General features: G+C 39.7%; 2 protein-coding genes across 3 annotated transcripts; both read right to left on the bottom strand.

Annotated features, from left to right (window-relative positions):
* Nucleotides 1-6,913: 6,913 nt before the first annotated feature.
* On the bottom strand, nt 6,914-13,289 carry LOC122118155 (IgA inducing protein). Its single transcript, XM_042692079.1, has one exon. It carries the CDS (start codon nt 7,247-7,249, stop codon nt 7,091-7,093), a length of 159 nt encoding a protein of 52 aa, XP_042548013.1. The 5' UTR covers nt 7,250-13,289; the 3' UTR covers nt 6,914-7,090.
* A 5,523-nt stretch (nt 13,290-18,812) lies between these two features.
* On the bottom strand, nt 18,813-27,217 carry Pura (purine rich element binding protein A). 2 transcript variants are annotated; one of them, XM_042692077.1, is made up of 2 exons: nt 27,159-27,217; nt 18,813-21,568 (listed from the first exon to the last, which is right to left on the bottom strand). In XM_042692077.1, the coding sequence occupies exon 2, from the start codon at nt 21,376-21,378 to the stop codon at nt 20,410-20,412; it is 969 nt and encodes a 322-aa protein (XP_042548011.1). In that variant the 5' UTR covers nt 21,379-21,568; nt 27,159-27,217; the 3' UTR covers nt 18,813-20,409. The 2 variants fall into 2 exon arrangements, with proteins under 2 accessions (XP_042548011.1, XP_042548012.1); XM_042692078.1 differs by lacking the exon at nt 27,159-27,217 and adding an exon at nt 22,116-22,298.
* Nucleotides 27,218-27,446: the final 229 nt, after the last annotated feature.

Raw genomic sequence — 27,446 nt, 5'->3', positions numbered from 1 at the left:
TTCTATCTACCACGTTTAGAGAGCTCAACTGTACCTATAGGCCTAACTTTGTTTCCTCCCCCAAACCCTTCAAGGGATTCTAATCCAGGTTGGAGGTTGAGAATCATTGTACCTGTTGTATTGGAAAGATGTGGCCCTACAGATTGTATTTTGGGATTCTGGAGGTGAAGAAAACGAGTTAAACGAATTCTGCTTTTGGTTTAAGCATTTGTTTATAATGGTGTTCTTCACTGTTATAGACAGACATAAGATGGGAGAAATGGCTTTGGGAGAAAATTAAGCTTCTGCTTCAGATATGTAAAGTCAGGGGATGAAAATAGGCTTTCTTCCTTGGACTGCCTTAGAACCAGGAAGCAGTCCCCTAGCCAGAGGGAGAAATGCACAGGCAGTCCAAACTGCAGCTCTGGGTACTCTTCAGGCAATCTCCTTAAGAGGCCCTAGTTTTAGAGAAGGGACTTTCCTCAGTGCTATTGCTCTGAGTTACCAGGTCAGGTCCATGGCCCAAGAATGATTGTAGAGAAAAAGCTAAGTGCTGACCACAAACCAAGTAACTTGTTGCTCAAGTGAAAACAGCTTGAAGGGGCAAGCTGAGACACTCTTTGCTAGGGAATCCAAGCCTGGACCTTGCTTTGGGAGATCAAGGCTTTGTTACTTACAAAGTTCCAGTTGCTGTTAACTTCTCCTAGCTAGGACTGACACAGCTGCCAGCTCTAGGAAAAGGTATTTTCCTACCTAGTCTCAGACTTCTGGCTTGGTGGCCCATGCCTGAGGACCATTTTCCCCTAGTACTGGGGCTTGAATTTGGGGCCTTGTGCTCTCAGTGGGCTTTTTTTTTTACTCATGACTAACCCTCTACAATTTGAGCCATTATCTTCAGTTCTGGTTTTTTGTTGGTTAACTGGAGATAACAATCTCAAGTCTGCCTGCTGGGCAGATCTGTGTCCTAAATAGCTAGGATTATAGGCATTAGCCACTGGCACTGGGCTTACGATTTTTGTTTTTTGAAATAAGGGTCTTACTATGTAGCTCAGGTTGGCCTTGAATCATTATCCTCCTCCGTCTAGTTATCAACTGCTGGGATTACAGGTGTACACAACTATGTCTGGCTTAACATTTGGTTTTTGTTTAGTGTTCATGGGCTACAGTTATAGCTCATAAAGGATGGTACAGGGACACACACCTTCAGTGACATCCAGCTGTTTGGATGAAATAACAAACAGGGAATATATAGCTATTTTTTTGTAGTGGTGCTGAAAGCAGGGGGAAGTCAGAGAGGGATGGACAAGCTCTAAGTTCCAGAGCAGAAATTCTTAACTTGGATCTTAGAGAGTGTGTGTATGTGTGTATGTGCGCGCACGCGCGTGCGCACGCGTGCACGCACACATGCATATGCGTGTATGTACAGCAAATCTGTGAAGTAGCTGAACTGCTTTCTAACAAAAGCCTCAAGCCTTTTCTTCAGTATTGAAGTTTGAACACAGAGACTTGTGCTTGTTAGGCAGGCACTCTACCACTTGAGCTACACCTCCAGCCCTCATCAGGTTCTTATACCTAATAATCTCAAAGAGATGAAGAACCTTTGCTTTAGAGAGGAGTGGGTTCATACCTCAGTGTGTGTCAGAATCATGTTGGAGAGCATGTTACAACAGCAAATGCTAGGCTCTCCAACGTGATTCTGACACACACTGAGGTATGAACCCACTCCTCTCTAAAGTACACACAATTCTAATTTATTAGGTCTGAAGTGGGGCTCAAGGACTTGTATTTGCCAGGAGATCCTACTGTTCAAAGTGTGGTCCAGGATCTATACTTTGAGATTCTGCTGTATAGGCACACACACAAAAAAATCATGAATGGTTAAGGTTCAAATTATGATCTTTCCTTTTTAGACAAGCGTTCTAAAAGATGCCATCGCTCTCTAAACTTTCTCCTAATAATCAAGGAATTAAAAATTTTAATTTTGGAAGAAGCCCTTAGAGCTTGACAGACTCTAGACTCTCTTTGGAAGTCAGGAAATATCTGGCAAATAGTATTTTAGAGGGTACAGGAACAAAACTGTTTTCAGAGACTTAAAAGTCCAAGCAAAATTCTGAGCTAGAAACTACATGGCTGGTTTGTCAGATCTAATTCCTGGGTCAACTGTTGAAGAGTGGGATTCTGGGAACCTGGGCAAACCCAGAGTCTCTTCCAGAGACTACCTATTGACACTTGTTGCTGAGCTTTCATTTGAACCACACAGTCTCAAGTAGGGTCTCAACAGGTAAAATCTTGGAAAAAGGAAATGGTTAACACAAGACAGGTTAAGGGTTTTGTTCACAGAACCTTTTATTCAGGTCACTGCAGGCAGGGTGGAGGGAGGCAGGAACAGTACTCAGGACAGTGCTTAATGTAACCAAGGAAGTAGAGAGAAGCCTGGAAGGGCCACTTGCCAGCTTTCTTCAAACTTGCTCTGAGCAAGTCTCATGAAAGGTAAAAAACAAAGTTAAAAGGTGGATCCATTCACAAACCCCTTCCAAACAGGAAGTGTGGCTTTGGGGCTATGCAGAGGAAGCCCCCTTGGTGTGAGAAACTTCTTGCAGCCATCAAGCTCAATACACCATGGGGTGAAGTAATGCAAAGTTGGGGGATGTGGAGGCAGCACCTCACTGGCCTGGGAAGACAAAATTGGGGTAATAAAGACCAAAGATAGGATTTGACATTGACCTATCTAGACTTTCAGTTTCAACTGTGGAATATTGGCTTTGTTCATCTTTATGTATCTTAGTGTCCCAATCTATAAAGTGGAAATGATAGTAGTGTCTATCTTACAAGGTTGTAGAAAGAACAAAATACCCAGACTAAATGCTTAGTTTGGTGTCTGTTTTTAAGTACTCAACATTTAAAAGGTGATGGGCTTGGAAGAATTTAGGATAGTGACAACACAGACCAAAAATACCACTGGTTTAGAAAATGGCTAGATTAGAGCTCTGCCATTCTCCACATAGCAGAATGGTAGTGCCAGGAAGCCTAAAGTGATGGGGATAAGTGAACAACCTTACTAGTTGCAAGGTAAGGTTATTTTATATCTATCTGTCCATCCTATCTATTTATCTATCTATCTATCTATCTATCTATCTATCTATCTATCTATCTATCTATCTATCTATCTATCTATCTATCTATCTATCTATCTATCTATCTATCTATGCTGGTACTGGCTTGGACTCAGGGCCTCAAGCTCTTGCTCTTGGCTGGCACTACCACGTGAACCATGCCTCCATCCTACTCTTTTAAACATTCAACATTTAGTGAGTCTGTTGTGACAATTTCTCACTCCAACTAGGTACAAATTTGAGCAAATCAAAATGAATGAAAAATCAGTGTTTGCTGGAAAACTGGACTGATATCATTGGGAACACTGGTGATTTGTGGTGTTAAGGTAGAATCCCCATTTTCAGGGGGAAATAAGGTTCCTCCTACTCATGTTCCAGAAGTGTGGGGAAAGTGCTGAAGTGACAGCAGCAGAGGTGTGTGCTGGCCCTGAGGTTTAGCAGTCAGCAATTGACTTTTCCTTGACCCTGTAAAATTCTTATAAAAACCAGTACCCCCAATCAAAAAGTCCTATCTGCTTAGAAAGCAATTGTTACTGGAACTAGGAATAAAGACATTTCTAAAAACAAAGCAAATTACATCCACCTGGGTAATGTTTACATCCATTGGAGGTAAAGGTGGGAAGGTTGCCAGTTATATCAGCTTAGAAAAGAAAGACTAAAGAAAAGTGATTAAAAGTTCTCCAAACATTAGAATTTATAGGCACAGGCAGAAACTTTCTGAAAAGAGTCCAGGGGTACAACAGACAGGAGAGAGAATTGACAAATGGGATTACACCAAATCAAGAAGTTTCTGTACAGCCAAGAACAGTTACTAAATTAGAATGACAGCCAACAGATTGGGAGTTTACCAGCAATACATCCGACAAAGGCCTAATATCCATAATATACAAGAGCTTAAGAAATTAATCCCTCCCAAAGCTAATAAATCAATCACTAAACGGACAAAGGAGGTAAGGATGTCAAAGAAACATGAAGAAATGCTCAACATCCTGGCCATAAAGTAAATGCAAATCAAAACAACTTTGAGATTCCATCTCATTCCAGCTAGATGAGCCAACATGGTGAATTTGAACCACAAATGCTGGTGGGGATGTGGGGAAAAGGAACCCTATTGCACTGTTGATGGGAATGTAAACTAGTACAATCACTGTGGACAACTAAACATAGATCTTCCCTATGACCCAGCCATACTACTCCTGGTCATCTACCTAGAACATCAATCACAAGCCAAGATACCACAAAGACACTTGCACATCTATCTTCATTGCTGTACTATTCACAACAATCAAGTTAAGGAAACAGGCCAGCTGCCCTACAGTAGATGAGTGGATCAAAAAATAAAATGTAGTACTTAGATACAATGGAATTTTACACATCCATTTGGAAGAATACTATGTCATTTATAGGGAAATGGATGGACCCAGAACAAATCATGTTAAGAGAGGTAAGCCAAGCTCAGAGAGACAAATGGTGCATGTTTTCTCTCATATGGGAAGCTAAATCTAAAGTACAGTGGGACGTGATAAATAATATAGGACTTTAGACATTGACATACAGTGTGACCAAAGGAGGATGCTTTTAGGGGAGGAACACAAGGTGAAATGCCTCTGTGCCCCTGATCATATAAAATAATATTTATGGAAATTAACTCGAGGAAATGGAAGTAAGATTTTTTTTCTTTTTTGCCTTGTTTGTTCACTTATCTGTCTTTGGGGGAGGGTAAGGGGTGGGTACAGAAATGGAGGGACAAAGGATGAACAAATGCAGCAGTGATACTCACTAGAGACTATGTTGAAAATGAACTATACAACTTATGGGCAGGTACAAGAGGAAAAAACTGAGAAAGCAATGGAAGGGTTAACATTGTCCAACATGAAATGTACTCATTACCTGCCTTACAAAACTGTAACTTTTCTATACAGCACCTTTATGATAACAATAAAAAAATTTTAATTAAAAAAAGTTTCCCAGCATGTTACATGGGGCACATTTCTTGAGGGTTCCTCATGGCCCTACTAGTTTTGTTTTACAGTCCCAATATATGCCAAGTCTTGAAAATTTTCCTGTAGAATCTGAGTAAAACCTCATCTTAGGGCATATTTATGACCGTCCCATTTGGAGTTTTATTTTTTAGGTCTGAGACCAGGACTCAAACTCAGTTCCTGATGATTTTGCTCATTGGCTAGCACTCTGCCAACTGAGCCACACTTCCAACCTTCATTTGGAGTTGTTAAAAGGCCAAGGTTAGGAAAGAGCCTGGCTTATCAATCCCTTATATTTAGTGGGAGCAAATCATGGATAGATTTCACTACAAACTCATTTGTAGAAACTTTCTCTTGGATAGGGACCCCTGGATTTTATCTGATCCCTCTTGAGGATATCTCTCTTTTAGGAAGTACCACCTACATTCAGTGTGTCCTTAAAATTAGAGACATGGAAGAATTTAGGTAAAACTAGTTTCTTGGATACCTAACCTTTCTCCAAAACAGTGTCTACTTCAGCTCTAAGGTTTTTGTTGCTGTTTGTGCCAATCTTGGGGCTTGAACTCAGGGCTTTTGCTTTTTTTTCCCCTCAAGACTGGCATTTTACCACTTGAACCACATTTATATTTCCCAGCTTTAGGTTTTGATAAAACTTCTTTATTTTTTATCAGAGTTGGTGGTTGTCAAGTGTGAAAACTACTTTAATCCTTTTGTTTGCTTCAAAGAAAACAATAAAACAACGAACTTTCTTGGGATTCACCCAGGGAAGCCTAGAATTATAATTCTGTGAACTTGAGATAATCTATATTGATGCATCAATTTTCAGATGTCATATATTTAATATTGAAAGATTTTCTGTAGTGTGATTTTTGCCAAGAACCTTGAAGAACAAATTCTTCCAAGTCTTTTCATATCCTGCCTGAAGGTAAGTGGAAACAACAAAAAAGAGAACATAGAAAAATCTGCAAATAAAATCTCAAACTTCCATTTCCAAAAGTGAGGAAAATATAGACCTGAGACCTCTGAGACATCTGCAGGATTTTGAGTCAAAACTAGGTGGTTTTCTTTGGTCAGATAATCTAGTCTCCTAGGAGGTCCCAATGAAACTGTTCTGAAGGACCTCATACTATGTTTTTATGGGTAACTTAATTCTCTGTCCCCCATTCTACTCACTAGGAAAGTTTTGAAAAGGATCTTATTTTAAGACGGAACTTCTATTTTTCTACAGAGATTCTCCTTTTTTTTTTGTCATAGACACTTTTGTAAGCCTTTATACCCCAATCTAGCTTCACATTTTAAAAGGAAAGAAAACAAAATCTTTCACAGAAAAGGAGTGTGATCTGTGGGAGTTTTTCCTTTGGTTAAATGTGATGACAAGAAGATAGATGGGGAAGCTATTCGTATAGAATATTCAATTTTTTTTTCTGGTCCTAGAGCTCAAACCCTGGGTTTGGGCCCTGTCCCTGACCTTCTTTTTGCTTAAGGCCTATCACTCTACCATTAAGCCACAGTGCCAATCCAACTTTTTTCTTTCTTTCTGTGATTAATTGGAGATAAGAGTCTCATGGACTTTCCTGTATGGGATGGCTTTGAACCATTACAGGTGTGAACCACCAGCACCCAGCAAAAACATAAATGTTCTGAAATGAAATAGAATATGGAGAGTTTACAGTATGACAGTACACTTCATGCTATGGCAATTGATGGTCACAAGTAACAGGCAAGTAGAGGTGTACTAAGTCCTAAAAATGGTTTCCATGTATGGGAAGAAAAAAGAAAGAAAAAAATAAAAAAGTCCCTGATCCCCTCCCAAAAAAAGCACTGAAACAAAAGACTGAGTTGCTTATATAGTCACATGAAAAATAAACATCTTTATTTTTTGCCTACTTTATTTCATTTTTTTCAAATAAAATTTAAATCTGTACAAAGTATACTGTTACAGTATATATTTTGTAAGAATCAATGCCTAAAAGAATCACAATACTTCAATAAGCAGTACAGCAGACCTCGCTAGTTTCAGCTTTGATATTGAACAAACTCAAGCCGGCTGATGCACAACACATTTGCTTGGTTTCCACATGGTGAGTTCCCAGCACTGAGATGGGAGAACATGACAGCAAATATGGTTATATTACAGCCCAACACACTGCGCTTCTTCATATGATAACTGCACATAATTAATACAGAATGCTCAAATTTACTTTTTAAATTACATTTGCTTACATTTTAGTTGGCAAAATTCAGCATTCTTAAATGGGGTCCCCAAACAGTGCAAATTAATGATATTCTACTATATATTGGCACATCTCCAATAAGGATTAACTTGTAAACGCAAAGAATATCAACAACTTATTCTAAATTTTAACTAATATACATCTGGTCCATTTAACCAAAGTCATTTTGGAAAGATATTAAAGAACAATTCCATTTTTGAACAGATTTTTTTTTACCATTCTTTAGAGAAGACAAAATTTTAAATTGCCATTAAAATGTTTTACTATAAAAATTTTACAAACTTGATTAGAAATTTCAAGAGTATGATTCACAGCAGACAAAACAAACTGTTTATATTCCAACAACACCTAATCTTTAAGACTTTCAGACAGAGTACAACCATGTCAGCTGTGTTAACTGAAATTCTGAGCAATGTACTAAATTTGTGAGTGGTGCTGGGTCTAGCAAGTGTAAATACACAGTATATTTTGATGAAAAGAATTGTCTTCTTTATACTTTATATGTTTTCCCATAAGGAAACATTAATGTTTACATTCTTTAATAAAGTTAATCTTACATCAGAATATAACTTAATACTGTCAGCAACAGGGACCACACACAGTAAATAAGAAGCACATTTAAAATAAGTCTGAATTCACATAGATTAACATTTGTTGGTTAATAAAATATCGACAGTATTACAATCTTACAATATTTACAGTAAGAAAAATCTAGAGTAATATATACCTTTCACAGCAGGATTCCTTTTTAAAATTTCTTCCAGTTTGGGATTGTGTATACACAAAAAGCTCAAAATAAAGCAACTCTGCAATATAATCTTAAAATAATGGCTACTAGGGGGAAATTCTATCACAACCATTGAAAATAATGGTGACTTCTCACGGAGTCTGTGGCATCTGAGAACCCAGTTAATTAACCAAAGTCTTGCTCAAACCAGCCTTAGTTACCCAGATTAAAGCTGCAGAACTCCGGCCTTCCCTGACTGCCCAACAGATTTTCTAATTATGCCATAAGAAAAGAGGGAAAATCGATTTCAGCTGACACCTCATGGCTGTAAGCCTCCTGCTAGTGTATATTCCCAAACTTACGCTAAACGTGGGCCCATTTCATCCCTAAACATCACAAAAGTCCATTTCCCAACCACAGGCCATTCTGACACCAAGCTCATTTACTCTTGAACTCTTGTGCATGAGAATACGGCATGAATTTGGCCCACATAATTAATACACACCAGTATCTTAGAGACTTGGGACTGGGGCAAAGAAAGAGACTAGTGTAGTTTGCACGGAGAGCCACAGGAAAAATGGGAAGTGATGAACATTTCCAATTAGAATGACAAGAAGACCCACATCCCTAAACTGGAACTTGGCCAGGGCATCAGAGTTAGCACCCCCTCTCTGAGTACCACAAGCAATTAGGATGTGTGCTCTGGGCCTCCTGTAGGAGAAAGCATCTATAGTAAGTAACAGTGTGGGACATTAGTTCAGTGATGACTCCCAAGAAAGCAGATACAATTTTTGAATCTGGAGCTGTCTACAGCACCTGAGGTCAATCATCTGAGCTGTGGCCTGTCCCAACTCTCTTACTTTATGCTATCTGATGGGCACAGAGCACCCAGGGATACAGCTGCTGGCTACTTTGGACTCTAGATCTCACAGGTAATCAACAGGTATCTGGGATTGAATTAGCAAACTGTACCATGGCTCCTTAAACAGACAGTCAGGTTTGAAATCATGTCAAGCATGAATCTTCACTGTCAGGTCAGAAATCCATGTGGGAGTCTTCCCACATCAGCCAAGGTTATTTTGTCAAAACCTTAGAGGAGTTGTACAGTTATTCATGTTGCAAGTGATTAGTTACTTATTTCAGTTAGGCTGGATTGGCAAACCAGACTGATCTATTTTGTTTTGTTGTGTTTTGATTCTTACATATGTGCTAACCCAAAGCTGTTGTTTTGGGTTAAATACACTGACAGAGAAAATTCAAACAAAAGTTTCAGCAAACTTCTGTGGTATTCTCTTTTTTTTTGGAAGTCAATGCAAGATCTAAAGGTATTTCTACCCAACAAAGCCTGTTTAAGTGTTTAATGTTACTTCCTTTTTGGTCCTATACAGAATGCTATGACTTCTATATAGGTCTGAATGCTGCTCCATGTAGATTATTCCTTCTGTATATCTAAAAATATATACTTTTCAGTAGTTCAATACATGGTAATCTTCCCACAGAGGAAGATTTTTGTAATCACATGTTGCAAAGTAGAAAAACATCTCCTTTCTAAGAAAGGAAATACACTTTTCTATTGTACACTTTTGAATAAGCCCAAAGGCATGCACCAAAAATCATTATTAAAATTAATACATGCACTAAAATGGTGTAGAGTTAGAATTAAAGTGCTGCTTCTCAAATTGTGAATTCTGAATTTTTGACATTTTGTCAGTTGTTGAGTCAAAGATTCCCCCCTTCCAACCCACCCCATGGTATCAAGAGAGTAAAGTAAAAAGTATGCATAAACCTCTAAACTATTCTTTACATGGGGAAGAAGAATGGATATATTAACTATCCTATTTATAAACTGGATTCCCAGTTTTAAATAAAATCAGTATTTACTGGTAAAAATTGTCAAAGCTAATACACCCAAATAAATGTTACTAGTAAATAATGTTCTACATAGAGAATAATTTACTTTGGTTTAATGTACCATCTTAAAAATAATGCTAGTGTCCCACCAAACTGATGTGTTCCAGCAAAGTTGTAAGGCAAATCTTTTTTTTTCCCTAGTGACATCTTGTTTCCCAATAGGCAAAACTAAAATCTTTTGGTGAGGCAGGGGTTAAGATAATAGCTAACCCCTTGGCATCCTGAGCATTGGTTTATCAAACTCTACCCTGCTAGAAGTTGTCAGGCATCCTGATCCCTGCCTTGAACCAAAAATGGCTCCCATGTCTAGAGATGCCTTGACTCTTTATAAATAGTTCTCAGAGTCTTGCTTCCTTTTCCTTCTGTCTGGATGTTACAATGTCTAACAAAGCTGGTTGCAATGCCACATTTTGCTAGTAGGGGCCACCATTTAATAATTTGAATCTGAAATATTTAAAGTTGATAGTTCCTATTTTTATCAACTATTTGCATTACAATTTTATCTAGAATTTACTTAGAGCAGAGATCCTTAAGTTGGGTTTCAAAAGATCTGTGATGCCCCTGAGGTTGTATGCAAAATTATGTGTATGTGCATTTTTTCTGGGGAGACGGTCCATCACTTTCATCAAATTATTGAAGATATCTGCGACCCCCCAAAAAAGGGTTATAGGGAATTAGAAGAATACCCGTAATTCATTCAATACCAGGATTAGGAAATGGAGGCAGAAAATGAAAAATGGCCTCAAAAAGGAGGAAGGAATGCTGATAGTTTGTTGTTGTTATTGTTCTCATTTAGAAAATAAGTGATTCAAACAAAAAAAAAAAAGGATTAATTAAGCTGGTTAAACTTCCATTAAAAAGTAATCAAAGCCATTTCTTCATTCCCCCACCCCATTTTCCATATGGGTAATTTTAAGTCTCCAGGAAAAGGTTTGGAAACAGAATTTCTTTTTTCTTAAAGGAATTAATTCATGGATCTAATGCTGAATATCATCCACACTGAAAGATCTAACAGCATGAAACATAGGTAATTAATGATATGGGTTTTGAGTACAGGATAATCTAGAGACAAATGTACATTTGTAACCATCATTTTCAAAATTGGTCCACATTTAGAGACTACCTGGCACAATTCTACCAGATAAACCTAAAATCTGGACAATGGAAGTTAAAGTTCCTACTCAAATTGAAAACAAAGCCACAAGTTCCACAATAGAATCCAGCCACAAACATTCACACCATGTCATAGAAGACATTCTCATTTCAAATACATCACAGAATTTCAACAGAATTTGCAAACATAAGATCCAGAATGACTAGCAAAACATGCTGAGAAGAGCATGTCAAGAATTAACACCCCTCCTCCATCCAGAAACACACTCAAGCATTCCAAAAATAAACCAAATCTGAAAAGCCTCTCTCTCACTTGTTGGTTTTAAGTATGAGGTGTGTAAAAAGCTATGGGCAAGGAATACAAAATGAAATAATTAAGTAACTTAAAAAAATTAAGCCCCAAACACATCTTTGTTCTATTGATGAAACTGTCATTTTTGCAATTCTGAACACTTCATTGCACAATCTCACTAAGACAAAAAGATATGTTCACAGGTACACTTTTTGTTCTCTTTGTAGAGCATTATCAGTGAGGTTATAAGATAACCTCTGATTAAAATAAAGTCTCACATCCTTTGCTGTCCCCTCCCTTCAAAAAAAAGGAGTCAATTGTAAATTCCAAAAAGGAATAGTCATTTAATTATTTTAATACCAGTTAAATCACAGAGATTATGAGGAAAACTATAGGAACATTATGGAAAAACTACATGAAAGAGGGAGCTGCCACTTGCAACCCACTTCGCTTTCAGCGTTTTAAGCATTACCCAGTAAGATTCGGATCTCATTGACTAAGTAAAAACAGACCAACACTCCAAAACCAGGCCATCTGAAGCCAGAAGTTGGATTTCAACAACATCATTATACATATCCTATCCTAAACTTTCATTTTATTTAAACAGTTCAATAAAGCTCACATTTACAAAAGATTTCATTGGCAAATAAGGGCCCTTATTAAAAATTTTTATCAAAACAAATTCTTGTATTATATAGCTAACATTAAGAAATATTTCCTTGGTCTTATAAAGCAGATTTAATTGCATATAAGTTTTGCTTTGGGTGGGATCTTGAAAACATAATTCTGCAAGAAATTAGAAAAGACTAGAAACAAAAGTGAAAGTGACTAGTCTTAACTTCCAAAATATCAAGTGCAAAGATAATAGTGCAAATAATGAAAACTAGAAAATTTATAGGCAACTTTATAGTTTTTCCTGCTTTTGCACTTATATATAATGACACCTTTACAAACCCTAACAACTGTATGCAGCATGGAAATGGGCTATCATTTCTACTGACTAAAGTCAAGCCTTTCCAAGACTTGTCTTACAGATATTTAAAATGACTGGTTCTTGATGGAGGTTTGGGAATTCTCTTCTTAAGGGAAGGAATTTACTTCCCAAGGAAGGGGCTGTTTAAGAAGGCTCTTAAACAAGTGATACTATATAACTATATTATAATTTAAAATCTGACACACAATAAGACATGAAACTATACTAAGTGCTACCAATAAAATAACCCCACTATTGTTAATGAATTTGACATTAAAAAATTACCTTCCAAGTTCAAAATTCCTTTGGGCTATTTTAAAACAGATTTTTACTTTATTAATGTACAGAGTCTGATTAAAATGAAAACTTGAAGGTAAGTGTTCAAAAGTCACTGGGTATAAACCCATAGTAAATCTGCCAATGAAGAGTCAATCCAAGAATATCTGAATTAAATAACCTTAAAAACAAATATTAACAGCAATTCTTCATCTTAAAATAATTTAAAACACCCCTGGGGTTATAGGAACAGAAAACAATACCATCACCTCATCCTACAAAGAACATAAGAACCCCAAACATATATTAAATTATATAATTAAATTCTACCACTACTAAAATTTTGGGAATTCTATGATTTTAAAGTAAGAGAGAAAGTGGGAAAAGAAACAAAAACATCAATTTAAGGAACAGGTTGTCTAATTTTAGAAATGCAACATTTCTGGAGGGCCTCAAGACCATGATCATAATTCACATCTAGGAATACAAATGTTAAATAGAAAAGATACCTAAAATTGCAATTTAGTGTTTTTTTACCTAGCTCATTAAAACAATTATGTGACCTAAGACGAAAGTTTCTGTAAAACAAAGGATGTTTGAGAATGAATCTCTGTGGACTGAAAAATCCGATAATTTGACTTCAAGAATATTTTGAATATGACAAGAGCTTGAGAAAAAATAATTATAAATATTATGGATAGTTTAAAATGACTGTAAAAGGGCTTAAAACTTCTTTTTCAAAATGGTAAGTACCTTGATCAGAAAAGCTGGGATTCCACAACTGTATAACTTAAATTTGACCCAGAAAAGGAAACATTCCACAAATCAACCTACACATGAAAATATATTTGTACAATGCATCATTATCCTCAAAACTAGGTGTAGAACATCAGTTTTCTCTTAGCCAAAGGGGTCTTGTTTTCTCTGGCATTATCGAAACTTCCTTAGTAAAGATCAATTTCATTGTTTTGACTAAACAACTGTCCTTCAGACTTCATTTTAGTACTTTTTCTATCTCCAATAAAATTTTCTCCCACTTTACTTCCAACCATTCCCTTATATACTTCTCACATCCCCATTCACAAATACGTTAAACAGCTTTTCCCATTCCTGCTCTCAAATTTCCAAACCAGTAAGTCTCAGTTCCCAGTAACTTACCTAACCACATACTTCTTACACTCTTCAATTCACAAATTTCCTAACAATCATTAATTAAGATGCTCTTCAAACTGCCAATTTAAGACTATGGAGAAAATAAGAGAAAATACTGCCCAATTACCTCATAATACAGAAATCTCTCTGGATCATCAGTTAGCTATGTTCTAAGGTAGAGGTCAGCAATTTCTTTACTTCTTTCTGAAGGGAGTAAGCTTGAGCGCAGGCCTATGGCAAGAAGAATAAAGAAAAAAAGAGACAAGGAAAAAAGGATGGGAGACAAGATGTCAGATGTATTCATTAAAGAGGTAGGTCAAGAGATACCAACTAATGTGCTGGAAACTGCCAACATATTCCAGCTGAATGGGAGTTGAGCAGAACTATGAGTCTAATAAATTACCTGAAGTTATCATTGTTTGAGCTAGTCAAGGTGAGTAGGTACCACCTGTTCCATAACTGCCACTTCACAAGGTCATCTTTCCTTAAATCCTCCTAGATGCCTTCTGTGTTAATACATCTTAAATCAAAACACACACTAAGAAGAGTATTTCTGTGTTTTGTACGATTCTAGAATACAAGGACTTGGTTACCAAACTTAGAGGCCTCCTGAATTATTAAAAGTAGACCCAAAATCAAGAAAATTCAACTCTAATTTAAATTTTCCCTATGTTATACAATTTAAATGGTTAAGTTATCAGTAATCACCAAAATATGTATTCATGGAAACACAAAAATCTTGTGTCCAAGGTATGTAAAATATTTCTGGTCTGTAAGAAGCAACTTAATTTTTCAGAGGATCACCACCATGTTTCTATCTTATCAACAAGACAATTTTCCACAAGAGCAAAGGACATCAGGAAAAAAACAGGAAAAAAACATCAGGAAGGAGGGAGGAACCAAGTGAGGAGAAAGGAAGGAGAAAAGAGTAAAATAGCAAATGCCAAATGTAATATGGAGACAAAACAAAAATGAATAGCTACCAGATTAAGGAAAATGTTTTAAACAAGTGACCTTTACCCTATTAAACTTTCCTAAAGACATAAATTGTCTAGGCCAGGTAGCATCAAATTTGGTGGTCAGTTTGGCAGATGAAAGACAGAAAATTGTTGGCTTAAAACCAACCATATTTTTCACATTTCATCTAGTTGTTCAGCTTAAAATTATAATTCAGGCCAAAACTAGTTTAGATTATCTTCACTTAGCCCATAATAATGAAATGTCTGTTAAAGAAAGAGCCAAAATGGCCTCGGCCTTAAACTTAGGCTTGGTTTTAGAATCATAAATATTAGCCAGCCTTTCTTAAAAATACACTGCAACTCTGCAAAGACTCTAATTACTGCTGTTGACTAAAAACAGTAATTTTTAATAGTAATGATCATGTTAGTTTTATAATGTACTTAATTATAAATGGTCTAAATTTGGTTAACATGCAATGAAGAGAACAAAATATATAATGTGTGATTCAAAAAAGTTGACAAAAATTTTAAAGGCAGATTCACAAAATCAGTGAATTGCTTGCTTAATCAAATCTAAAAATGTTCTCTATTTCACTCTCATGAAGAAATATATATATATATATACATACTTGTATGTATATATAGGTATATATACACACAACTGTTTTCAAAATCAAAGTTGCTAAAGATGCCCTTGTTTTAGCATTTTTTTCACATAGTAACTAAAATGTTATTCTAACATTCAAAAGACTTTGAAAAAGGAAGAAAGTCATTAGATTTGTTATCTCTCTTGGTGGGGAATAAAACATGTTCACATTAAAAAAAAAAAAACAAGCTATGAAAGCTACCCGACCAATTTCAGAAAAAAAACTTATTCTAAAATCATGTAGAAATGTGTGTGGAGGTGTTAACATGAAGAAATGGGAAAATTGTAGAGAAGAGGGTAAGCCATACATGAAACGTAAGTATAAATTCATGCCCATGGTGGGGTTACCATGGTAGGCAGAAAACTGAAAATGTCATAATTAAAAAATGTGTTGTGGCAATGTTTCAGCATTTGTGCCAGCACAAAAACATTAAAGCACAGAAACAAAAATGAGTAACTCCTCCAAACATCAAGAAACCAGGAAGAAAAAAACATTGGCATACCATCTTTTTAAATACACTAAATCTGACTTAAAAGATTAGAGAAAGTGCCTGAGCCATTATACCCACCCAGATTCTCATTATCAACAGATTCATCATTTTTCCCCTCCCTTCCAACCCAAATTTAGTTGTTTTCCTGCAGAAAAAGAACATCATTCCTACATTAATAACAAGAAATGAAAACAGTGAGTACAACTGATATAGATCCATTGACTTTTATTACAAATGTACTTGATCACTTGGCTTCAAAAAATTTAAAATCAATACCCTATTTTCTATATGCCAGTACAAAGCAAACTGTTTTACAAATTAAATTCTAAAATTTGACAAAAATATTAAAATTTGATGAAAAACAATTATAAAAATCCTTAATCTTTCTCTTCAAAAAGGGAGGCAGTCTTCCCAGTTCTATCATACAGTATTAGTAATATTCACCATTTTTAGAATAGGTAGCTAAGTTATATTTTTATTAGCATAAAAACTCTTAAACTATTTTGTTTATGCTCCAGTTACGTTTGTGAATGTCATCTGATTGCAATATAATGAACTATTTTTAATTTAATTCTAATTTACATTTAATAATTTGCATAGTTTGAAAGGGATAAAGGTTATTCTACAACTAATTATGACAGGCTATTACAGTGCTATTTTTCAAGGCAATAAGTACTTGCTCCCAAATGAAATAATGTCTTCTTTAGGCAGGGGTTAAAATTATTAGCAGCTTTCTCCATTACCTGAAGTATCAGACTATCCACTGGTAGATATGAAGGCCTAAAACAGTAACAAAAACAATATCCTTGCAATATGGAGTCAAATTTTAACCCCTGCATGGGACCACTAGAAAGTGAGACTTTCAAAATTTTAAAATTTCTCTGTTGGTTTTGGTTTTTACTTTCCATGGCTTTTGTGAAGCTGGAAAACAGTTTGTCATTCCTGACTAGCATTGTCTTCTTCCCTCCCCCCCCCCCCCACCATTTGGCAAATATACATGTACTTCCAATCTGTATCTAGTAGAGGAAAAGCCAGAATGGCTTTCCTTATGAACTTCCTTTGTTGTCAAAGGCATGTATGATGATTTCTACAGTTCTGGTTAGTTAACTTTAGCTCCCTCTGTGGCTGGATGACTGCTGCTTCTAACATCAGCACGATAAATAGGAGGCACAAATAAAAAAAAAATAGCTTAAAAAAAGACTCAAGTGATTTTAAAGAAAAAAGAAACATGAATAACACCACACACACACACACACAACACACACACACACGCACACGCACACACACAGCATTTCAAATCTGATGGCTGATCTCTGGATTAAATTACTTGACAGTGTCTCTCATTTTAAGAATGTCAATATTGTAATGCATTTCAAGTTTTCCTTTTTACTTAGGCAAATAACATAGTTTAACCAAGCTCTTAGACTTGAACTATAAGACAGAGCAGATCATTAAAAATAAGGCATTGTCAAGAATTAAGTTTTGTTTACTTATTTTTGGCACATTTGATCATACTGTCTTCTATGAATAACACATATGGTCAAATATACCATTTTATTTTCAGCACAAACAGGGTTTACCAACTAGCAAATAAAAACAAGGAGAAACTAACATAAAACACTGAGATATAGAACCTTGGTAAAGTACCGAGCACCTGGGAAGGGAAAGGTAGTGGAAGGATGAAATAGGAGAGGGGAGAAGGAAAGGTTGGGTGATTGGGGGCGGGGGGGGGGGGGGGTGGTGGTGGTGGTGGTGGTGGTGGTAAAATGAGATGCTTAAAAAAAAAAGAGCATCTTTACAGTCACTCAGTTTTTTGTATGATCACTTCTTAGTCTTAAAGATCTGCATGTAGATTTCTTTTAAAACCCACTGACTATAAATCAATGGTTTCAAAATCCTAGTAAGATTGTGTTCAACTGTAATAGTGTAAAGACAACTGCACAATACATGTGCTTCTTGATCCGGTAGGATTCCAAGCAGAATCTGAAGTCTATAGATAAGTAAGGCTTCACTTTAGGTAAATGACCCTAAAGAAAACCTCTTGAAAGAACTCACATCTCAAAGAAAGGACACTTTGCCTAAGTTTGCTGTGTTTTTGTTGACTTGCACTACTTATTGCTGGCTACTATGAAACACTGAGCTAAGAGTACTCCAACAACCTGTAGTACAAGGCTTAACTTTAAGCTATAGTAAACAAGAGACAAAAATCAAAGCAATTCTCTTTCCTAATTAGCAACAGCATAGAGAATGCAATCTTTTCCATATCACAGTTAAAATACAGTGAACAAAACAGCTCAACAAACCTTAAGACAAAAAAGTGCAGGTTATTAATGTATACATGCAATTGATAAGCATTCCAAATGTCACAATACGCACTGTAAAAGCTCAACTTTACTATATGGAAATAAGAAAAAAAAACGCACCTTTGGGGAGAGGGGGAAAGCAATTTAATCATTTCCAGTGATTTTGTAAGTAAAGAAACTCCTAACTATTGTAACGGTCACCTCATATTTAACATTGTATGAATATTAAAAGCAATGGGAAAATGCACAGTACAATGAAAATAGCTTGTTATTCAACACATACAGTAGATCTCAAAAACAAAGACAACATACTCAACCAGGGAGCTTAAAAATATCAAATCAAAACCCAAAGAACCAGCCAAAAAAAAAAAAAAATCCTTCAAAAAGACAACTGTTTCACCTTCCTAGGCCAATGCTTTATAATGGGAGAAGCAGTGATACCTTCCCACTCTACAGGTGTTTCTTCTACATACAGCAGTTAGATCTATAATGGCTGGATTTGCCAAGAAACAATTCCATCCCCAGAACTCTCTGTCAGACAAGATCCAAGATCCTTTTTTTCTTTTTCTTTTTTTTACCAAAATACTTTCTACAGAATTCCAAACCAAAATGTACTGTTTAAGGCATCTTTTTTTTATAACATTTTCTCTTCACTCAAAGATGATAGTCATGCAGCAGTTTAATGATAAAAATATATTAATATTTTACTATACAGCAGCAAGAAGTTAGTTGTCAATTAAAAGCACACAGACATCTTTAAATGAAAACCTGTAAAAGACTATCGTTACAAACAATTTCAGTTTGGAGGACACCAGCTTGGTAAAGTGCTCTCCTAAGCTTGCATTTTTATACCCTAACACTTTGAATATATGAGTTATAGAACATACTTTTGATAGAAGGCTTGTACACTTGGGGAACACAAATACACTTAGCATATAATGTAGCCAGTAATAACTAGCACCACAGCTACATGGAAATCCTTTACAAACACCAACTTGGCTTTCACTTTTAAAATGAAACTCAGAATCCATGGCTCAGTAGGATAACTATAATTGTGTTACTTTGCTTTTTAACAGGTCTACATAAGTTAATAGCACTGGCAAAAATCAAAAGATAGCTTCAGACCTCTTACAAGGTTAGGAGACAGTGCTAGTGACCACAAATAGACTCACTACCTGATGTCCAAATACAGGTTCACTGGAAATTGCTGCACGTTAGTTAAGTTTTTAAAATCTTTCTACACATAATAAAAAAAATATATTATGAACGATACAAGTACATCTCATATACACAATAATAACAAAACACCTACTCAAAGCAAACAGATGCAGAAAAATATGGGAGATTTCTTTTTCTTTCTCTTTTTCCTTTTACTATTTGAATAACTTTGGTTCCAACCATAAAAATCACAACTTAGCAAATTTCATTTAAATGCCTTTTTTAATAATTTCTTCATGTTCACAGAAGTTTCACTGACCATTTTTATGCTTAAGGTCCAGATGCAATGCATATTGTATAAAAGAGAGCACTTATTGTTTACCTTGCATGAATTTAACCTACGTACCTTTAACTCTACAAACTTCTGCATAACATTTAGACAAAGCTCAGACACACAGCATGCCTAGCCCTCGTATATATATACACATCTCTAATCACAGGTATATAGGGTGTCAAATATACTATAATAACCTCCATGTAAGGTTTGAAATTTGGTAACAAAATGAGAAAAACTAAAAATATTATTTTACGTGTTCTAAAATATCTCTTCTTTGTGCTAAAGTCAAATGTTAGCTCAACATGAAAAGGACTTTTATATAATTCAGCAATATTATAATCTTGACCATTTTGCAAACACTTTTAATAATAATAGCTTAAATGTGTACAAAAGTTCTTGGTTAATTAGGGAAATAAACACTCAGTTCTTTATATTTTTTAATCAAGTAGGAAACACAGTTCATATAATGTTATTACTTTTTGTATTTTTTTTTGTTTTTTGTTTTTAGCAGCTGCTTACTGTTTTATATGGTGGATAAAGTGGACAACATCCAGCGATGGGTGGCAAGTCAAGAAGAGAAACTGTCAGTTGGTGGAGGTTCTGTGGGTGGTGCTCCCTTGGAGTTGAGTTTTTTTTTTTTTAAGCTTTTTAACTTTTTATTTTCTCTTTCTTTACAGTATATATTTTTCTGTGTGGCTGTGTGTATGTGTATTTGTGTGTGTGTGTGTGTGCGTGTGTGTGCGTGTTTTTCCATTCAGTTTGATCAATCTTCTTCCCCTTCTTCCTCACCCTGCAGTAGCAGGGTGGCAGCGGTGGTCTCCTCCTGCTGTTGCTGCTGCTGCTGGTGGAGCTGCTCACAGGCAGCCCGCTTCTCCCTCTGCTTCTCTTGAATCTTCTTCATCTCCTCCGAGTACTTGCAGAAGGTGTGTCCGAACTTGGCCCACACCTTGTAGGGCACGGTGATGGAGTTGCGGTAGGTGGGCTTCACCTCACTGACTCGCATAAACACGCCGTACTTGTTGGAGCCCACATCGAAGAAGAAGCGCTTGTTGTCCACAGTCAAGGAGGTGCCCTCGGGCAGCTCGGCCGGCTCCTCCTCCACTCCATAGTCGTCGATGAGCTTGGCCAGAGCGTCACGGAACTCGATGAGCCCCTGCGCGGGCAGCGCGATGGTCTGGCCCTGCGTGGAGCCCAGGCCTGGCCCCCGGTTGACCGTCTGGCGGATGCGAAGGAAGCGGCCGCGCTGGTTCTCCTTGAGATCCATGTAGTACTTGCGGTTCTCGCGCACCAGGAACTCGCTCTTGAGCGCCCGGCGAGGCTCGTCCTGTGCCTGGGCCAGGTCCGGCGGCTGGCTGGGGCCCAGCTGCGCGTAGTGCTCGATGAAGTCGCCCAGGTAGTCGCGGAACTCCACGGCCACTGACATGGAGAGAGTGAGGCGGCTCTTGTTGCCGCCCGCGCCCACCTCAGCGATCTTCAGGAAGCGGCCCTTGGCGTTCTGCTTCACGTCCAGGTAGAAACGCTTGTTCTGGATGTCCACCCGCTTGGAGGCCAGCTCCTGCGTCTCGTGCTGCAGTCCCCCCGGGGCCCCGCCGCCACCGCCGCTACTGCCGCCGCCGCCCCCGCCGCCACCACCGCCCCCGCCGGAGCCTGAGCCCGAGCCTGGGTGCCCCAAGGAGCCGCCCGAGCCCAGCGCCGCACCACCCTGCTCGCTGCCGCTGTCTCGGTCCGCCATGATGCTGCGCTCCGCCGCGCCGCCGCCGCCGCCGCCGCCGCCTGCCGCTCCGCCCGCCGCCTCAGTCGCCTCAGCCGCCGCTGCTTTTCCCTCCCCGGCTCCGCCTGCTGCTGCTGCTGCTGCCGCCGCCGCTGCCGCCGCCGCCGCCGCCGCCGCAACCCCCACAGCCAGTCAGCCACTCTCGCGAGATCTGCGGGAGAGACGAGACAGACGAGACCCGGTAACAGGGCACTGACTCCCCAGTACAGTAGCTGGGCGCCCTACTGTACGCGCCCACCCGCCCGCCAGCACGTGACCTGCGCCCCCTCCCCATGCCAGTCCCCTCACCCCTCTCGACCCCACCCGCCAGGCGGCGCCCACCCGCCAGCCCTCACCCTACACCCCTCGCTAGAGGGAGGAGGGAGTGGGACGCGCCGCGTCGCAGCTCTGCTGCCACCGCAGCTACTGCCACCACCACCACCACGGTTGTCGCTGTTGGCCAAACCCTTAGCGGCCTTGGCCTGGGGAGTTGGGGGACCAGGGTGAGACGGCATCAGCCGTACTAAGCACCAGGGACGGCTCTGGGCTCTGCTTTCTGGAGACCCTGGAGAGCATGGGGGGAGGGGCGTGCGCAGCATAGCAGAGTCCGCTGCAGAGGGGACACCAAGTCACAGCCACCCCCTCCCTTGCGAGCCTCAACCAGACCCAGTCCCAAATCCAGACAGGCCCTCCCGCCACCAGGCTAGGTTGTCTCCTACCGCAGAACCCAGGCTGCTAAGGCAAGCGAGGAAAAAGAGGTGGTGCGGTGGTAACCCTTAGCTGCAGAGGGGGCTGCTGGGGAAGAGGACGGGGCGCCGGCAGCAGTGGCGCGGAGCAGCAGACACCTAGTCCGTCCCTCCCCTCTCCCTCCACTCCCCTCCCCGCGCAAGGCAGCCGCTCTGGCCTCAGATGATCCCGCTCCCCCCTCCCCCCAACCGCAGCCCCGCACAGTCGGGCGGGCGGGCGGGCGGGCGCACTCACCGGCGGGAGGGGGGGAGAAGCAAAGGGGAGGACTGTAGCCGCACCAGGGCCGGGGTGCCTACAATGATTATTCAGTAGTCTCTGCCCTTATCCCAAATAGCAATCAAAAAGAAACCCCACACTCACCCCCAAACCTGCAACCAGTCCCTCTTGGGATCACAACTGCCTTCCTGTCTCCCCCTTCCTCCTTCTGAGATTTGGGGAAGGGGGGGCACCCTACTCTTGGCTGAGCCCAGCCTGGGTTGAAGACTAGCTCTGCGGATGAACCAGGCCCTCCTGAGCATTCAGACCCCAGCCCACTCATTCCTCTCTGGAAGGACCCATAATGGAAGAGAAAATCATTCAGTCTTTTGGAAATTCATGAGCTAAAAATGTCAGGAATTTCCTGGGATACGCAGTTCCTTGCCGGATTCATTAAAACAGGTTCACTAGACCCTTAAACTCTGCCTCCCAGGACCTCTTAAATGTCAAAGACAGCCCCCATCCCCCAAAAGGTAAAACACTAAATGATCGCTACGTTTTCTTCAGACAACTAGGCTATCCACCATTAATTAACCAATGAGTCTTTGGATAGTGACAGCTAAAGGGGGTTATTTTCTGGTTATAGTAAAGAAGAGGCTGGGGAATATATTTTTTTCTTCCTAGAATGTATGCATAATCTAGGGCCTATTTTCCAATTCCCAGATAGGTAGCAAATATTCCCTTACTGCATATACCTAAAGCCCCGCAGATGTGGTAAAGCTAAGGCCTATTTCCTTAGGGGACCGCACCAAGGCCCCTCTATAACCTGCAGAGGACAGGATACAGCCTTACTTCTGGCCTTTTCAACATTGAGTACTGTCACCCTAAGAGTGATTCCTATCAAACTTCTCTCCCTTCCCTCCCAAATGGAAGGAGCCTTAACTCCCCAACTCTTAGCTCCAGAAACAAATGAATACATGGTTGCCCCCAAAAAGGAACAGTCAAGAAACTTAAGAAGACTAGGGATATATGCCTTATCCATGCCCGAGTACTCAAAGCCCCTTAGTAAATTATTTTATTTTTTGTACAAACGTGTCTGCTAGGCATTTGTGTCTTCCCTATTTTCTTAGCAAAAGTGTTACTCTACTCAGCATTAGCTACTTTATACTTTAGTTCCAGGCTGAAAGTTCATTACTTCCTACTATGAGGAAAAAATAGTGTAGAGAATACAGGCCACCAAAGAGCAACCTGGAGGATGAGCCTGCCAGCCTCAGAACCAGGTGCCTGTGTCCAGTGGTCTCTGAAACGCTTGCTCTCCAAAGGGAAGCTCACTATGAGAAACAGAAACCCAAACTCTGGACCCCACAAAGAATTTCTGTTTAATTTGAGGGGCAACTCTAGTACTACATTGAACACCTTCAGTGCTGTTTCCCAGCACTTCCTCCCCCTATCCCCGTCTGTTGGAAGAGAACACAAATTTTTGGACTATTTCCTATCCCAGAAAAAAAAAATAAATGTATTAAGTGGCAGTGTCTCCTTTAGGCTCATGCAGCAATCGGAACCCTGGATAGACCCCAGACTCTCCAGAGGCTGAGTGGCAGCACATCTGCATAGAGCAGAGCCGGTCCCACTGGCAAACTAAAGTTAAGATCTGATGAAATCCAACCTAGAAAGGATTTTGCTCTTTTTCAAGGGTTTATTTTGCAATGAACCAAAACCCCTGCCCCATAATGAGCTCAGAGTAGCAAAGAGGCCAGTGAGATTTTTGATGAAAGGGCTGCCCACCTCTGGTCCCACACCTTGCTGATGATCAAGGCAGCAGGGATAGAAGTGTAGGGCTCCAGACTACCTGCCTTTCTGGTCTGGCTTCCATAGTTTAAATTTCTTGCCCTCTGTCCCAAACATTTATGTCCAAGGGTTTGGAAGCAGTTTTACTGTGCCCTGGGAAGAAATTTTATTATAATCAGGAATTGACTTCTTAGTTCCCCAGCTCAGGAATTGACTTCTTAGTTCCCCAGCGCAGAGGCAACTGAAGTTTCAAGACAGAACTGTTAAATATCATTTGCACAGTTGATATTGAAATTTTAAGCGAAAGTGGGTAAATGGGTAAGACCTGGAACTCTTTAGGTAAATATGCAATTATTTTATTCGTCTATATATGTACTTTCTGCCCATATATTCCAGCTTCTGTCTTTCATATATGTATCTAAAAAATATATAAGGCTAATACTCCCTTTTCCAGATTCAAAGATAGCATTTTTTTTTTACTACAAATAAGAGGTATTAATTTCAGTATTAACCGAGGAGTGTGGGATTTTTCCCAGGCTTCTTAGGTAAAAATTGCTTTCCTTACGCTATTGAATATAGTTTTAAAATGCAGTCTTGGAGGAATGAATATTAACTGGAAGAAAAGTCTTAAAACTGAAAGTTTAGAACTTTAAGTAGAATTTCAAAGTTATAGTTGCATCCTAACATTGAAAATCCATAAGAAAATATTTGTATTTAAAAAGGATTTACCTACTTGTGAATTACCTAAATAGTACACTAACCTGATGAGTGAAAAACCTATAGGTTAGCTGTTTTTATTTGTTACTTTAAGACCATTAGTTGCAACACTAAATTTACAATTTCATTACAATGTAGGAAAGTAAAAGAGGAAACGAAATTTGTAGTAAAATATCCATGTTCATGAAAACTCATAAAAATGTTCTTTTCCTCAAAATGTGCTTGCTTATAAACCTGATAAAGATGTCTGGGTTTCCTGAGCTCTTTTATTAACACTATTCACATATTTTGATGAGTCTAGAGCTCATTTATTTTTCATTCTACTATGTATTTAACAAATCCCTACCCACAAAAAATTTGCACAAAGAAACAGGTAAAAGAAAAAAAAGTACTCAATTTTCATCAGCCTAAATTACAGGTGATTCTGAAACAATATAATTCTACCTTGTTTTTTAAAGTAAAAATCAATACACATCTCTGAAACATCTGGAGAGAGCATCTCTCAGAAACAATGTTGATGAATATTTTACAAATGCACAAATTTTCAAAATAAAAGAGAATGTTAGAACTTGTTGTGTCTCAAGAGTTACTTGGGTTAAAACAGACAATTATCTTCAATACCTAAATCATTAAAACTAACCAGAATGTTGTTCTACAAATATTCAAAGTGGAAGAATTACCCTTTTTTTTTTTTTCCCATTTATGGCTTTCTACCAGGAAACTTAAAGGAAACTCTTAAGTAAATCTTAACATTTAACATAACATCAACAGTAACATCTCATAGTACCAGCATTTCATCAATCATTTTTTAAAACATGTCCCTTTTTATAGTTCACCTATTTTGAAAATTATGCTTCCTTAATGCTATATTAATGTTTAAGGATTATGATATGAATTAAACATGTAAAATATGAAGAGAACAATTCATTCGATAGAATCTTCGAGTTTACCAAATATTTTGTTTAAACATTTGCAAAATAGTTAAGTAATTTTGGCACACATTCTAAAATTCACAAAAGAATCAGAGAACCCAACATTTTACATATCCTCAAAGGTCCAAACAGAACCGATTCAAATGTCAAAAACTCTTCCAAGGAGATTTAAATGGTTTTACTAGTATTGTACTCAAAGCAATGAAAACAGCAACTCTCTCCACACTCTAATCAACACTAATTTCCAAAGCCACAATTCGCTTGGGCGGGGGCTGAGGGAGTCTTGAAGTAATCCACAAATTTCCTTTTCCTTCTGACAGTTTACCAAAAGATGTCAAACCAAATCCAACCAAATCTATCCTGTTGTAACACTCACACGGACCTCCCTTCCAAGGACACGGGCCACAAGCATACATACTGATGCGAAAAGCTGTCCAAAAGCTCCTGGCCCGACAGAAACACGAGGGTCCCAGAACAGAACAGAGTAAAATCATCAAGAGTGTCCCGCAGAGACGAGGGAAATGAAGATGGCATTTATTCAGGGGTTCACGGCTACGAAACTAAGTTACCTAGCCAGTGTCTCCGGGCCTCCAATCTACCAAAGTTCAGGTTTATGGCCGTTAAATCTGTAGGTAAATCCCTTCCCCTACAAACATCACAGCCCACGTCTGGGCCCACTGTCCTTCAGAAGGAAGACTCTACAGCTTCACATCCCTTTCTTTTGCCCCCCACCCCCGCCCCCGACAAAGGCAGAGGAGGCTGCAGAGCTGACCCAGCCCCGCGGGGTAGTAAAACTGCCTTATTCGCGCCACCCATCCTCGGGCCTGACTATATCTGCGATGTCAGCGCAGATTTTATTTTGCCTTTTTTTTTTTTTAACAACGCATCCTGGGCGGGGTGTATGCAATTTGGGGTGGGGGGTGTTCAACGTGGGGGGGTAATGTAGTGTATTCTATAAAATCTTCCTTCCTCTCCCCTCCTTCCAGGGTGGCCTGAAGGGAGTGTTGGCTACGTCTAGCGCACAGTCCCAGGCCCCGCGGTTTAGGGGAAATGGGGATCAGAGATTACTAAGAAAACTGCATCATTGACTGTCTACAGCGCCGGCAGAGGTAGCCTCCCAAACCGGCGGGGGGGAGGTATTTTGTCCTTTATAAGAGGTGGAAGGGGGTTCATTCCTACGTCGCTACCAGGAGCGCGGCGGGGGGAGGGAGGGGGAAGGGTGGAAGGCGTTGCTGCACCGCCTGGATCCCCAAGAGGGAGGGTGCGGGGATGTCTGCAATGGTACCACGGTTACTCTTGGGCTGAGAGGGCAATTAGAGGGAACAGGATGGGTAGCACCTCGAGCTCTGGCAGTGGCAGCACGGAAGGTCGCGAGGGGCTTACCCGGGCCGAGCGGGCGGGCGCTGTCCTGCCGCAGGTGAGGGAGGGCGCAGGCTGGAGGGAGGGAGGGAGGGCGCGCGCGAGGCCGGCGCTAGGCTGGCGAGAGGAGGGGTGGGGGGGAGGGGAAGAGGGCGCGCGCGCGCACACCTGTCCTGGACAGCGGCGCGAGCGGAGCTGCGCCTCAGTCGGGCTCCGCAGACTGAGCAGGGAGGGGGGCGGGCGGGCTGGCTGGCGGGGGCGGGGCGCCGAAGGGGAGGAGGAGGAGGCGGCGGCTCGAACGGCGGCTCGGCT

Source organism: Dipodomys spectabilis, unplaced genomic scaffold (genome assembly GCF_019054845.1).
Source record: "Dipodomys spectabilis isolate Male_0828 unplaced genomic scaffold, ASM1905484v1 ptg000147l, whole genome shotgun sequence".
Taxonomy (NCBI): domain Eukaryota; kingdom Metazoa; phylum Chordata; class Mammalia; order Rodentia; family Heteromyidae; genus Dipodomys; species Dipodomys spectabilis.
This window is presented reverse-complemented; position numbering and strand designations above follow the sequence as displayed.

What these genes read in the sequence shown, in the direction of transcription:
- Pura (XM_042692077.1), bottom strand. Translation starts at nt 21,378, where the DNA reads ATGGCGGACCGAGACAGCGGCAGCGAGCAGGGTGGTGCGGCGCTGGGC.
- LOC122118155 (XM_042692079.1), bottom strand. Translation starts at nt 7,249, where the DNA reads ATGTGCAGTTATCATATGAAGAAGCGCAGTGTGTTGGGCTGTAATATA.